This window comes from Gymnoscopelus braueri, assembly GCF_963280865.1.
Source record: "Gymnoscopelus braueri genome assembly, chromosome: 10".
Lineage (NCBI taxonomy): Eukaryota > Metazoa > Chordata > Actinopteri > Myctophiformes > Myctophidae > Gymnoscopelus > Gymnoscopelus braueri.
The window spans coordinates 36874582-36889581 of NC_137611.1; the positions used below are offsets into that span (position 1 = coordinate 36874582).

At 47.1% G+C, this 15000-nt stretch overlaps 1 protein-coding gene across 1 annotated transcript in view; it reads right to left on the bottom strand.

The window, feature by feature from the left end:
* The window catches only part of skila (SKI-like proto-oncogene a), a 33983-nt gene that overhangs the window by 4091 nt on the left and 14892 nt on the right, over positions 1–15000 (bottom strand). The window contains 4 exon segments of the mRNA XM_080439884.1: positions 1895–1951; positions 1954–2036; positions 4240–4322; positions 4770–4964. Coding sequence (XP_080296010.1) covers positions 1895–1951; positions 1954–2036; positions 4240–4322; positions 4770–4964 — 418 coding nt within the window.

Consider the following 15000-nt stretch of genomic DNA (forward strand, 5'->3'; position numbering starts at 1 on the left):
AGACACTCTTTACACGCTTATGAATGCACGCTCCACACACTCAGGCATACGCAGTGCTCTGTGGCTGTGTGTGTGCGCCCACATATACTGTACTGTATATACTGTACTGTAAGACACACACACGCACACAATCAACGTGCACGGCAGAGGTCGTTGCCATTTCCACTCTTGTTCATCAATAGCAAAGTGCCCCAGAGCCTTTATGTGAAGGTCAGCGTATGATTATGTGTGTGGCTGGAGGCAATGGAGTGTGCGTGTGTGTGTGTTTAAGGGGGGGTATGTATGAGTGCATAGAAGTGTGTAAGCTGATTGTGTGGTCATAAGATATGTATGCATGTGTACTACACAACACGGGCAAGTATTTCTACTGTGTGTGCGTGCGTGTGTATTGAATCCACACTCAAAAGAGACATAGTAATGTTTATGTTTTCAAACAGTGTGAGCATATTATGCGAACATGTGCACACAGGCGTGTCACATGCACAGTGTTTGTGCATCCGCTGTGTACTGTGCATACATCTAGAGTGTGTATATACCGTAGTATGCTCATGTTTGCTCTGGGTGGGCTGTCTATATATAGCATGCATGTCATTGTGTCTGCAATATGTTTATGTTGTGTGTGTGTGTGTGTGTGTGTGTGTGTGTGTGTGTGTGTGTGTGTGTGTGTGTGTGTGTGTGTGTGTGTGTGTGTGTGTGTGTGTGTGTGTGTTTGTGTGTGTGTGCATGTTTCATTTACATATGCTGTAGGTGCGTCTGCTTTGTGTGTCCAACCAAAACAGTGTGGTCCTTGCGTCTGCGCTGTGTATCTGTCTTACATCCTTGTTTCTGTGTCGTATATCTATACGTACCAGATCCACCTTGTGTTGTGTGCGCTCTGCAGGTCTGTCATGAGCCTGCCGCATGCGAGGTGTGATTTGTTTGTCTCGCGCATGCAATTTACAATTACAATTTAGGCATTTAGCAGATGCTCTTATCCAGAGCGACTTACAAATAAGCAAGACAAATAATCACATACATAGAATCCAGAGAGAGAGCAATGTAGTGCCTCGAGGAACGAGGAAACCGGTTAAACCATGAACCTGTCTATGCATCTGTCTATGCATGCATAATATATGCATGTAACATTTTCAGGGGTTTCACGGCAGACCTTTGGGACAATCTTCATGCCACTAGTAATAGAGTTCGGGTGGGCCTTAATCTAAATTGGCCTATCAATAAAACAATTGGTTTAAACGAATATACCATACTACAAGTGTTGTTTAACAATTTCCACACAGCTCTCACCACAAGATTCCTGCTCGTAATGGTGAAAAATCAATGATTTCCATCAGCCAGTTCCCTGTTCTTTTTAACCCAAGCCTTTATATTTTCCACACATTTTCAACAAGCGGGTTGCGTGAGCGTGACAGCTGCATTGCTTTGTAGTTTTGTATCTTTTGTAGCTGCTAGTGTGAACACACCATTAGTCTCCATTTAGGCCTGTATAGACCTCTAGTGTCACATACACATACTGCACGCTCTTGTGTCTGCAACATCTGTGCTCTTTGGGACCACCTCGTTTTTTTTTGTGTGGCATCACATCGTATCTGTCGGGTGGAAACCTCATATGTCCAAAACTGTTACTTTTTCAGGATAAAAATGCCATAGTAGCAAAAAGTAGTAGCAGATCGACAAGCTCAAAACGTGCCGCAATCAGCTACTTTTGGTGCTTTTGAGTGAAGCTGTAGTATGATCAAGTAGGGCGTTAATTTACGAAAAAACACAAAAAGTTCAAATCTGGAGATAGCCAGACAGCAACGATATACTGTATATATACAGTATATAATCACAGAGCGTTCTCATATCTGCGTTGCTTTGTAGCGTTGCTTTGTATTCGGTGTGTGTCAGTACTGACCCATGGGTGGTTCGTCTTGGCTCAGCGCTTGTCGGCTGTAGTGGTGTTTGAGGAGCGCCCCAGAACATCAGGGCTGACCTCCGCCTCTCTACTCAGGGACACGTTGGGGGCCACCATCTTATCATATGTGTACAGGTAGTAACTAGAGAGAGAGAGAGAGAGAGAGAGAGAGAGAGAGAGAGAGAGAGAGAGAGAGAGAGAGAGAGAGAGGTCACTGATACTGTACAGTACTGTAGGATAAGGGAGATGGCAATGAAGTCCAATATATCTAGCTTACATATACAGAAAGACTAGAGGGAGAGTTTTCTAGAGAAACATTTCATATTTATTAATAATGTGTAATGTAACAAGTAGAAGAGGTGAGGGGGATATAGAAAGATGAGGTAAACAGGTGGCAAAAAGGAAAGAGAGAAAATGACATGAGAGACAGGCCATGAATGTTCATTTAGTGTTAACCTCCCACGATGTTGGTCGTCGATTTTTTAAGTTAAAAGTTTAAAGCACTTTTTAAAGCTAATCTGCTCTCTAAAAGAGCCGGGGAGAATTTGCTAACGACTTAGCTGTAACCCCCATTGGCCCATTATGCATCTACGCTATTAAAAAGCAACTTTAATTGCCTGTGTTTTACGGAGTGGCTCTGTAGGAGGCTAGCCGTCTTTAAGAGGGTCTGTCAGTATGTGGGGTCAGGCTGAAACCGTGACCAAATTGGGAGATGACTGACATCATGGATATAGCAGAAAGAGATTATAAAAGCTGAGTTCCTTAATTGCCATTAGCGACCCGCCGTCGCTAATGACAATATTTGGGCTAGACCCGGCGTCATCATCGAGATGATGTCAGAGATACACTTGGGAGCCACGCCACTATCGGACCCTGTCTCGTTAGCCTACAGTAAGCGAGCGGAGAGGCAAATATGGATTTCTTATCGTGTCTTTACAGCGCCTTGGCCTGAATGGAGCCACATCTTATCTGAGATGTCCAGGTAGTGGGTGCAACCATAAGAGATAGTGCCTGCAGATGCACTGAAGCCACTGAGCCAATGTTATCTGCCTATTCCTGACTGCATGGCGACAACACAGAGAGAAAGAGAGACAGAGAGAGAGAGGATGATGCATGGCAACAACAGAGAGAGAGAGAGAGAAGGGAGCGAGAGATAGAGAAAGAAGGAAAGAGCAAAAAGAAGAGCATGACATGGAGAGAGCGACAGAGATAGTGCGTGATAGAGAAGAGAAGAAAAAGGAGAGAAAAGGAGAGAAGAGGAGTGCGAGTACGGAAGAGAGGAGAGGCTTTGAACCCCTCCCCCCACCAGCAGTCCCCCTCCAGACAGCAGTAGTGCTGGAACTGTGAACTAGGTTAAGCATGACAGCTCACTGGGCTCTGCCTGCAAACGCTACAGCACAAACCATGAAACCATGGCGCGCTTCCTCCTTCTCCACAGGACGGAGAGACGCAGTGCTCCCGCTCGCTTTAAGTAGAGGACTGAAAAAATTAGCATGAGAAACAAGCTGCAACAAGACGTGACTGAATAATGTACGCTGCCTCGTACTTGGCACGTGTGTAACGCCTAATGGATGTCGGTTTGTAGCACAAATTCTGCGTCAACGCGCTTTGGGGCTGTCAAGCGAGCGGGCTGAGTTGTATATAAACATGATTCATCCCCTGCCCGATGCGAGAGTGGCGTATGGAAACCGGTCTGCGCAGGTCTCGGTTGGTTTGAAACTGAAATCAGACGTGGGGATGTGTGGGCGGGGCGGGCCGGATGAGGCTGCACGTTATAATCCTGCTCTAGCCAAGGCCGTCTGGCCTGCTGTCTGTAGGGCCCGGTCAGTCAGCCAACCAGCGAGTCAGTCAGTCAGTAAGTCACGTCAGTCACGTGGGGACTGAGTGGCTAGACCTCGACTCTGGCCGCCTGTTTAGGTCACGCTAATTCCAGACTGTAATCTGCGCCACATTACTGGGGAGAGCACGAGGACTACCAAAGAGTAGCTAGTCCTCCTATGCTGTTGGGGGGGGGCTGGTGAAACACGAGGCATGGAGGGAGGTTTAAGGTGGGGAGTGGTGGGATGGAAGGAAAGATGAAGGGGGTTAGATGGCAGAGTGGAGGGAGAGAAGGAGAGAACAGGCTTGGTTTAACCAGTTACACTCTATATGCTATTTTTGTCAATGATATTTAGTATAGAGGGAAGAAAGTAGTCAGAGTACAGAGACAATTCAGATCCAGTTTAACAAGTCTAGAGGGTTAAGTGGTTGAAAGACAGTGTGCTGCAGGATGGACAGTAACAAATTACATTACTTGTGTACTTCAGTACATTTACTTGAGTATGTGTACTTTAGTAGTGTAGTACCTGGGGTGGACCAGGGCAGGGTGACCTGGCTCCTCCTTGATGTCCGGAAAGAGACGGTTAAACACCAGAGTGGGCGGAGCAGTTTACCCTGTGAAACACAACACACACACACACACACACACACACACACATACATACATACATTAATAACAAAGAATGGCAGTCACAGTAACGTTTATTGATCCTTGCATAACGTATGGAAGAGAAAGAATTATCATAATGACAATCAGATGCGTGCTCAAATACACCCGCCCACAGGGAAACACACACACACACACACACACACACACGTGCAGAACAGCAGGCTGGGGGAGTGGGCTGTGCTGAACACAGCGATCTAACAGCAATAATCTAATAAAACTAATATATGCATACATATGGATGGGGGCTCATCCATCAGAGGTCACTAGAGTGAGTGTGTGTGTGTGTGTGTGTGTGTGTGTGTTGTGCGCGCATGTGGCCTTTCAGACAGCTGTGTTATTTCCCGGTGAGAGGAGAAGCGTGCTGCTGTGAATGGGGGGGGGTTGTACCGGGGGGGGTGGGGTGGGGGGGTAGACGACCCCTGTGTCTCTGTGGTGGGGGGTACAGGTGGAGGAGGGAGGCATAAGGAGGTTAGGGAGGAAACACTGACCTTTCGTGAGGGGTCGCCATCCAGGCAGCTTGCTGTTGGAGGAGCAGAGCTCTGCGGGGGATCTCGTCCCTTGGCTCTCGCACTCCTCCATGCTCTGAAAACACAAGCAGACAGAGAGAGAAGACACGTGAGGTTAAACAGATAAGACCAGTGGTTCTCAAGACGTTTTTAATTTATTTCAAGGATCCCCATAACTCTCAGACCTGTAAGGGTCCATTTGGAACCCACCTCAAGGAACCCAGAGGGTCCCTGGACCCCACTTTTAGAACCACAGAGATAGACAAAGAAATCCCATGTTTAAGCACACCATGGAGAGAGAGAAACAGACACATAGAGAGAGAGACACACACAGAGACAGACAGAGAGTGGGAGAGAGAGAAAATATATATGTGAGAGAGAGAGAGAGAGAGAAAGGGGTTAAGCAAGCAGACAAGACAACAAGGGGTTAAGAGCCCAGTGAAGAAGGAGAGAGAGCAGTGGAGACAGAAATAGATACATTGCGATTCCACGCCACAATTAAAGTGATGTACTCTTGTCACGAATACAGGGAGAGAGCGAGTGAGAGATATAGACAGAAAGAGAGCGAGAGGGAATGCAGGCAGAGAGCAAGTGAGAGATAGACAGAAAGAGAGAGAGAGAGAGAGAGCTAGAGAGGGATGTGAGAGGGAAAAAAGTGAAATGTAATAAATAAAAGGACCAACACCCATAGTGGTGAAAGCAGGCGAGGCATTAAGCAGCCGGTACGTGGGGACCGAAGGCATTAAGGAGGTAGAAAATAGAGAGAGAGAGAGAGAGAGAGAGAGAGAGAGAGAGAGAGAGAGAGAGAGAGAGAGAGAGAGAGAGAAGAGAGAGAGAGAGAGAGAGAGAGAGAGAGAGAGAGAGAGAGACAGAGTCTGAGTGAGAGAAAGCTGAACATTTTACTCAGGTCTGCAATGCTACATGGCACTTTATGATACAGTTTTGTGTCGTACTGCTAACCTTAATTAAGTGTGTGTGTGTGTGTGTGTGTGTGTGTGTGTGTGTGTGTGTGAGTGTGTGCGTATGTTCAGTAAACGCGGAAGCCGCCGCAGCGTACACGAGCATGCACAGACAGACACAAGAGTGCATGTGCACTGTGCACGACGTGTCTCTTTGAGCAAAGCCAGGCCACAGTCGGTGAGAGGCCACAAGCTGATGGGCTGATTCTTATCTGCAACAGACAGACAGGCCTGTATGACGCAAAAAAACACACACACACACACACACACACACACACACACACACACACACACACACACACACACACACACACACACACACACACACACACACACACACACACACACACACACACACACACACACACACACACACACACACACACACACACACACACACACACACACACACACACACACACACAGCCTGCAATTGTCCCTCCAATACACAAACAAGAAAAGCACGCACACAATATTTTCAACCAGACCGACAGGTAACACAGGCACCAGGGCAGTGAGAGCTTCCTTCACCGCAATAAGAACCGCTAGAGAGCTCACACAGCCACAGGAGAGAGAGCGAAAGTCAAACACGAAGAAAGAGAGAGAGCAAAGGGAGAAGAGAGGAAGCAAGGAGGTGAACGAGAGTCCGGGTAGGGGAGGGGAGGGGAGGGGAGGAAGGTAGAGGAGGCGAGAGAGAGGAGAGGCGAGACAGAGCGAGTGCATGTACGGAGGAGGAAGAGGAAGAGGAAGGTGGGCTCGAGTTAGGGCTGGGCGATATGACTTCAAATTAATATCACCATTATTTCAGACTTTTGCCGTGGTCACGATTATTGAACCTTTTTTTTTAATCTACACAAGCTTGAAGATGGTCTATTGGTGCATGTCACCATTGTAACCACAATACATGAATACAGTACAATAGTAAGTGGTTAATCAGCCTAATCGATTAAATCAATTATAAAAAAATCTATTAGAACGTATTCATGTCAATTAGTTGATGAATAAGAAGGAAAAAAACGTGCTTCTGGATTAGTCGATTAACCCACATGAGCAAGATTAAGTCAGTTATTGGCTCTAAATGTCAGTTTCAACACGTTTTGGGTTAATTGCCCAGCCCCAGCTCCAGTCAAATAACAGAAAGTATGAACGGGAAGGAAGGAAGGAAGGAAGGAAAAGAGCGAGAGACAGAAGAAGAGGAGAGGAGAGCAAAGAGGAGGCACGAGTAGGAGGACGGCATCAATAATAGACTATTCCTTTTAAAGCCATGTATGCACGTTAATCCAGAGACTACCCACACACACACACACACAAAGAATAATCAAGGGACAGCCTTTCATGGGCCGTACTAAAGGATTTTCCTCTGTGCTGTATGGCGTTGTCAATTACCAGAGCTAAACAGCCCCAGAACAATAGCGCCAATTTACTGTGACGGCTAAGGTATTAGGCCTAATTTATACTCTGTAGTACCACGGTGTCACTTGGCGGAAAGGACTGATCTTCAAGCTAACCACGCAATGCATCTTTCCAGCCTGTAAATTAAGCTTAAGGGTGTCCCCCATTCATTCTAACTACTGGACAAGATTTGTTAGTGTGTGTGTGTGTGTGTGTGTGTGTGTGTGTGTGTGTGTGTGTGTGTGTCTGTGCGCAGGGGGTTGTCCCTTACTTACAAGGACACGGATGAATGAGCTCGCATGCAAATGGAAGTCGCTGGAGCCGTATGTGTAGCCAGGTGTGTGTGTGCGTGTGTGTGTGTGTGTATGCGCACGCGTGTGTGTACAAGCTGCCTGCGTAGAAGGGGGCTCGTCTGTTTACGAGTGCTTGTGGCTGCCGTTTATTTTTTTTCCCCTCTCTCTGAGAGGCGGCACTGCAGCACTATGGGAGAGAGAGAGAGTAGGAGGGAGAGAGAGAGTGAGTGAGAGAGCGCCAATGATAGAGAGAGGAAAGGAGAGGGAGGGGGAGAGAGAGAGATAGGGAAGGAAGGAGGGAGGGAGAGAATAACAATAATAAACCCACTGCAGTAGTGTTTGAGGCAGGCTAAGCCCTAGCTGGTGAGGTGTGTGTGTGTGTGTGTGTGTGTGTGTGTGTGTGTGTGTGTGTGTGTGTGTGTGTGTGTGTGTGTGTGTGTGTGTGTGTTTAGGGGCAAGCTGACATTAGCACCAGGTCATCTGTGTCGTACATCTGCCTGCCCTCTATGACAGCAGCATGTGCTGCTGACGAGACAAGTGACAGCTCATTAAAAGGTGTGTGAGAGACGGAGAGAGAGACGGAGAGAGAGAGAGACGGAGAGAGAGACGGAGAGAGAGAGAGACGGAGAGAGAGACGGAGAGAGAGGCGGAGAGAGAGAGACTGAAAAGAGCGAACACAAGAGTGAGATGGACAAACACGTTTTAAAATTTGATATACAGTATATGCAAGGGGAATACAGTGTCATGTCTGCATACAATATATATTGTCTATGTGTGTGTGTGTGTGTGTGTGTGTGTGTGTCTATGTGTGTGTTTTTGTCTATCTCTAATGGCTGCCTGTGTTTCTCGTTGTGATTCGTGCTCATCTTGACAGATGACAGCCCAACGCCCATCGACACAAACACACACACACACACACACACACACACACACACACACACACACACACACACACACAGAGATACATATTATGGTGTCACACAGTGCAGTGGCAGTTTGCACAGCAGTAGGAATAATGAACAGGGGTGGGTGCACATGTCTTTTAACACACCCGTTTTCATCTCTCCATTCATCCGTCTCCATCCATTCCACCTTCCAACACATCACCCCCCCCCCCCCCTCTCTCCTTTTATTAACACATGCCGTGCTGATCGTCTGTCCTAATCTGCAATAATGAAGCACCTCTCTTATCTGTAGTTGCTGCTGTGACACACACACACACACACACACACACACACACACACACACACACACACACACACACACACACACACACACACACACACACACACACACACACACACACACACACACACACACACACACACACACACACACACACACACACACACACACACAGGTTGGCTAGTCTTTTGGGCCGTTGTCAGGCGGAGGCCAGCCTCATGACAATGTGGATTAGCATTCCAGGCGCTCACTCAGCTGAACTCTCGCCCGCTGTTCCTAACCACCGGGCAGCCTGTCCGCTACTGCTGCCGTTAGCGCGCCTACACACTGACATGCAACCTGCATACACATCCAGCCTACATACATACAGTAACATCAGTATTATTATAGATTTGTTTTACAGATAAATCACTGTTTGCATGTCTTGTACCGTAATTCATATCTAAGAATTTTGCAGAAATAGCACTACATTTATTTGCAAATTGCATGGGGATTTTCTCCCACCCTGCAAAATCATGTCAGCCATATAGTGCACTCATACACACATATTAATATTCTTTCTTTCTATCTGTATCCATCCATCAAGCTATCTGTGCACACAATGTACAGTGAGATGAGACAGAAGCCTACTGCTCTGCTTTGCAACATACACAGCCCTGTGAACTTTTACACTGACCCATTTGCGCAGCCTCAATATGGTCCCTAGACCATTAGCGCACGTGACAGTACTCCAGCAGACGCATTAGTGGAGCACCGCAAGTGTGTGTGTGTGTGTGTGTGTGTGTGTGTGTGTGTGTGTGTGTGTGTGTGTGTGTGTGTGTGTAGCCAGTGTGCCATTAACTTCAACAGGAAGACGCACCTGTCTGACACACACACACACACACACACACACACACACACACACACACACACACACACACACACGCATGCAAGCCATGCATGTGTGCTGCACAGACTAGACACACGAACACACACGCAGGGTAATTGCGATTCGGTGCGATTCGATGTGAAGTCTACATCTCTCTAACTGGCTCTTATCAGTCTCTCAGCTTCTCTCTGCAAAAGCTCTGACGCTCCATTTAGACCAGTGTTTCCCAAAGAGTGGGCTGGACCCATTTTTGGGCCACAGACCCATTTGTGGGTCCAAATTGTTGCCTACATTTAGTTTTTTATTAGCATTTTTTCAAGATAAAAAAAAAGATTTTCACATATATTTCATATACATTTTATAAATACATTTAGAACCGTAGTATGACTTATAGACAGTGATCTCAACATGGAAAAATGTATCATCCTTCACCTAGGTTCAAATACATTTTGTACTTGATCCATGGACTAAATATGTTTATTTTGGAACCCACTCTCTTTTATGCAATTATCCGCAGCCTTTATGATTTGGAAATTACAGTATCTAATTTAGCCAATATTTTCGGATAAATTTATCAGCCCTACCAAAAATCAACAAAGAGCCAAACCATTCGTGGTTCTGCTGGCATGGGCTGCAACGTAGGACCACAAACAGGTGATTTTTTTGACTGGCTATTTCACCCTCGTTATCAATTTGAATAGTTTACAACGAACCAAACTTTTGTGTGTCTTCAGCGGACGATCACAGAGGCCTCTGCTCTGTCCCTCTCACTTATACAGTCACATGGTCGAACCAGATGACCGTTTACACACTGCTGTCACACGAGCATGAGCACACTCACAATCTCTTATAACACGCATAGTAAAGACACATATACAGTTACTCTCTCTCTCACTCACACACACACTCTGACCAATTCTCCAGCACTGCTCAACGCTTCCATATTACTGACATACACCGACTCTGAACATTATGTTCACAGAAAGATTTGTGTGCATGGTCTGTGAAAATGAGGCATTATATTCTTATGAAAAACAAGCCTAGGACAGTATAAACGTGTTCAGAAATAACCCCCCCACACACAACTGGTCTCACCCAGCTGAATGACAAATCTTATCTAGGGCGACCATAAAGAGTGTCCACATCTAGATCTGACCTTTCAGCCCAGCAGGGCCCTGTGTGTGCATTATTATATTCTACTACTGCCCTACTGCCCTGTCTCAGACACACACACGCACGAACACACGCGAGCTTTGTCGCGTCAATTGTCTCTGCATCTGTTGAGATCCTGGCATCGCTGTTCATGAACATATGAGAAAGTAAACAGTCCTGGCTAGTTCCATAGTCTAGCCCAGGGCAGAAAAACACGGGGACAAGAGGGGGACGAGAGGGGGTGGGGGGGGGGGGGGGGTTAGAGGAAGAAAGGCAGTGAGGGAGAGACAGAAAACAGTGAGGGAACCTAACCATGCCACTCTCCCATGCCTCCTCCCCTGCATGGTGGCCCCTCTGAGCCTTTCATGTGCCTGGCATTCAGGAGGAGGGGGTCGGGGTTGTGGTGGAGGTACAGGAGGGTGGTAGAGTGAGGGGGGATAGGAGGACGGAGCAGTGCATCTCATTTGTCTCTCTCTCTCTCTCTCTCTGTCTCTCTTTTTCCCCTCTGGCGGAAGTAAACAAGGTTTATTTGGGTGTCTTTTGATTCTGTCTCAGACAGGGAGTGAGGCACGCGCACACACGCACACGCGCACACACACATCATGCCCTGTCTGTTGTTCAACCACATCCTGTTCTGCTGCAGTTGTTGTTGTTGGGCCTACAGAGGAGACAGACTCCAACTCCCCGTTGCGATGCGAGTGCGACCCGTTGTGAGCTTGTAGATCGGCTAGTGTCAAATAGCCAATGTATATAGGGTTTAAAGTGGTTCAACTGAATTTGATGTTATATTAACTCATTTGGCTGGGGACCTCCTGGAACCCCCTGGGGGTCTCTGGACCCTACTTTGAGAACCACTGGTGTACGAGGAAAATAACGTTTCCCCTTTGAGAGGACATTAAAAGGAATACTTCACTCGCTGTCATTTGGGAGTAATGATGATCAATAGATGGTAGGAGTAACGGTCAATAAGTCCGTCAGCGATATCTGTAGTTGAAGCAGCAAATCGAAGAAGCACCATAGCGTGCTCACACGTTGAGGTAGTTGCGTAGAGACATCAGAAACTACAGACATTCCCCCTTCTGCCACTAGGGGCCACTAGCGACAATGGCTGAGAGAACAACCTTGAGAGCCAAGCCTTCGCAGTGAATTCTGGGTACTGTAGGATGAAAGCAGCCCAGTGTCATGTTCAGACTGGGTCAGAAGAATTCCGTTGCGATACGTACTGTAGCTGTGGTAGGGAATAGGGGTTGAACCTTACAACTTTCTGTTGTAGGAGGATCACTGCAATCTACACTTAACTGGTATATGTGGGTATGTGGAAAATAACTAAATGTGCACAAACTAGGTGTGGAAGAGTGAACATGTGATGTAACAGTCCTGATGCTGAAGGTGGTCTGTCCTCCTCACATACACACACCACTGCATGCTGCCTTTAATCCAATTAGCTATTCATCCATGAGCTAGGTTCTGCAGCTTGCTTCAGAAGCCATAGTTACACTGACTTCAGCAAACAAGCTCTTCCAGTTTTTTGAGGCACGACTCAGTCAATCCTGGTGTGTCTACGATGTCGTACTTAACACGATACCACCGCCCCTGCTAACTATTTAGCCCACAAGGCATTAGCTGGCTTTGAATAGTCTCCAAGGCCCTATAGTGCACAAAATATCCAACAGAAAGAATTTAAGATATTTCTCAAAGCGTTAATGTATAGTTCAGTAATTCGCTCTCTCTCTCACATTACTCAGGTCTTCCGCCCCAACGTTGTAAGCATTTGACCCCTCTCTGGGCGGCGAGGGAAAGTATCAATTGCATTTTTATTACATGCAGGCTGCGGTCCAAGTGTCCAAGTGAACTTTGCTTGGATTATTAGGCTTCTATTGCAACCTATCCTGCAGTAATTAAATGGACATATGGACAGACAGACAGCTAGAAAAACAGATGACAGACAGAGGTCAGGACAAACTGGCAGACATTAGAGATGGACAAACAGACATGCAATGGCTAGATAAACAGACAGACAGCCACTCAGCCAGAAGAGAGGGGGGTATTAAAATAGAGAGGCAGACAGTGTGGACAGGAGAGCAGCCAGACACCATATGACTGTCTGCTTGCTCCTTCCCCCCCCCCCCCACACACACACACACACACACACACACACACACACACACACACACACACACACACACACACACACACACACACACACACACACACACACACACACACACACACACACACACACACACACACACACACACACACACACACACACACACACACACACACACACACACACACCTGTTCCTCCCTCTTTCCAAACACACAGAGAGAAAGAGCAGAGAGACAGGCAGACACACACACTGATAAGCATCAGCTAGAGGAGTCACGCCAATGCCTCAAACACACACACACGCACAGAAAGAGAGAGACAGACGGGCAGATAAGGACAGGTTCATTCCCGACCAGTTTTGACTTGAGGCCTCAGGCACATTTTTTGGACCACATGGACACTGTCTAGACACACGCATACAGACACACCTAGCTACAGGCAAGTGCGTGTGCAGACTGTGTGTGTGTGTGCACGTGTGCGTGTGCGTGTGTGTGTGTGTCTCTCCTCTGCACCTTTAGTCAGCCATTTTAACCATCCACACTACACTACAGCCAATGGGACGACTTAAGGGAGTTAAAAGCAGTTGTCGGTCCTTTAAACTCAGAGTTGGAAAACTGATAGCTAGGAAATCAGTCAACATGTAATATATTTACACACAGTTTCTCAGTTGCATTTCCTGTGAGTGGTTTAATTAGGAAACTAACGACACAGTCTCATCTTTATTTGATTCGTCCCAAATAGCCTTCTCCTTTTTCCTCTCTCGATCAATTTTCCTATTCATCTCCCCCCTTTCCTGTCTCCTTCTCCCTCCCTCTCTCTCTCTCACCAACTTTACCTCTCCCTCTCACGTTTCAGAGTCTATTCCCAGAAGGCAGCTAGGAGTCTATAGTTGCACCATTTACAACAGCGAGGTTGTAACAAGGCTGCACCTCATGAATGGACAATCTGTCTGACTAGTGGGCAGACCACACAAAGCCCTGACACACACATACACCCACACGACATGCAGCTACCTGACACACTCCAACAGCGTGTACCTGGGGGCGTGACCTGAAAGGCTTTGACATGGCATTAAAAAAAACAAAATCATGATCATGATCAAAGAATTGGGACACACGAAAAAATGCTCAGACAATCACACGGTTTCTGCCCCGTTGTGCAACTGGGCTCCTCCGGAGCAGTTATCTAGGTGTGTGTGTGTGTGTTCCACTTTCCTGCCCCATCCTCCACTGCTGTGTTAATTACCAAAGCTGTCAGAGCTCACCTCTGTGAGTCATAATCAGGCCACAACACACACGCGCACACATACATTAACAGACATCCCATCGCTCTGTGATTCCATCACGCTGCAGAGTGGGAGGATGGGATGATGACACAATTTCTTGTAAACCAACAAACTGTGGTGCGCGTACACACACACACACACACACACACACACACACACACACACACACACACACACACACACACACACACACACACACACACACACACACACACACACACACACACACACACACACACACACACACACACACACACACACCTTTGAGAGGCTGTGTGGTTCTCTAGAGGATGGGGAGACTCGAAATTGAGGCCAGCAGGCCCATGTCTTGTCTGAGGCTGGCTGTGCCTCTTCAGTGGAGCTTTTATCTGGGCCTGCGTGTGCGTGTGTGTGCGTGTGTGTGTGTGTGTATGCACACAACCTAACCCTCTACCAAAGTGCCATTTTGCTTTAAGGGATCATATTCACACAGTGGCCATTTTGCTCTTACGTCATACTCACAGCGCAGGAATGAAGTAAAAGCTAAATGCATCTTATGGCAGCAGTGTGCATAAGATCAATTCCCTCAACTGTACGCTATGTCGGTCACAGGTTCATTATCCCCATTCAGAGACCCACCCACCGCCACTAAACACACAGACAGAACAGACCAATGTGTGGTGGTTTGCTCCTCTGTGAGAGAACAGAACCTTTGTAGCTCACTATTCAAGTGGATGAGGAGACTGGGAGTGCTTGGAGAGAGAGAGAGAGGGGATGGAGAGTGAGAGAGAGAGGGCAAGTGTTGCTAAGCAGACTTAAGTGAAGGGAGGCTGTCAGAGAGTTGGAAATATGCTGCTGCTGCTACCACCACTACACACACAGACACACG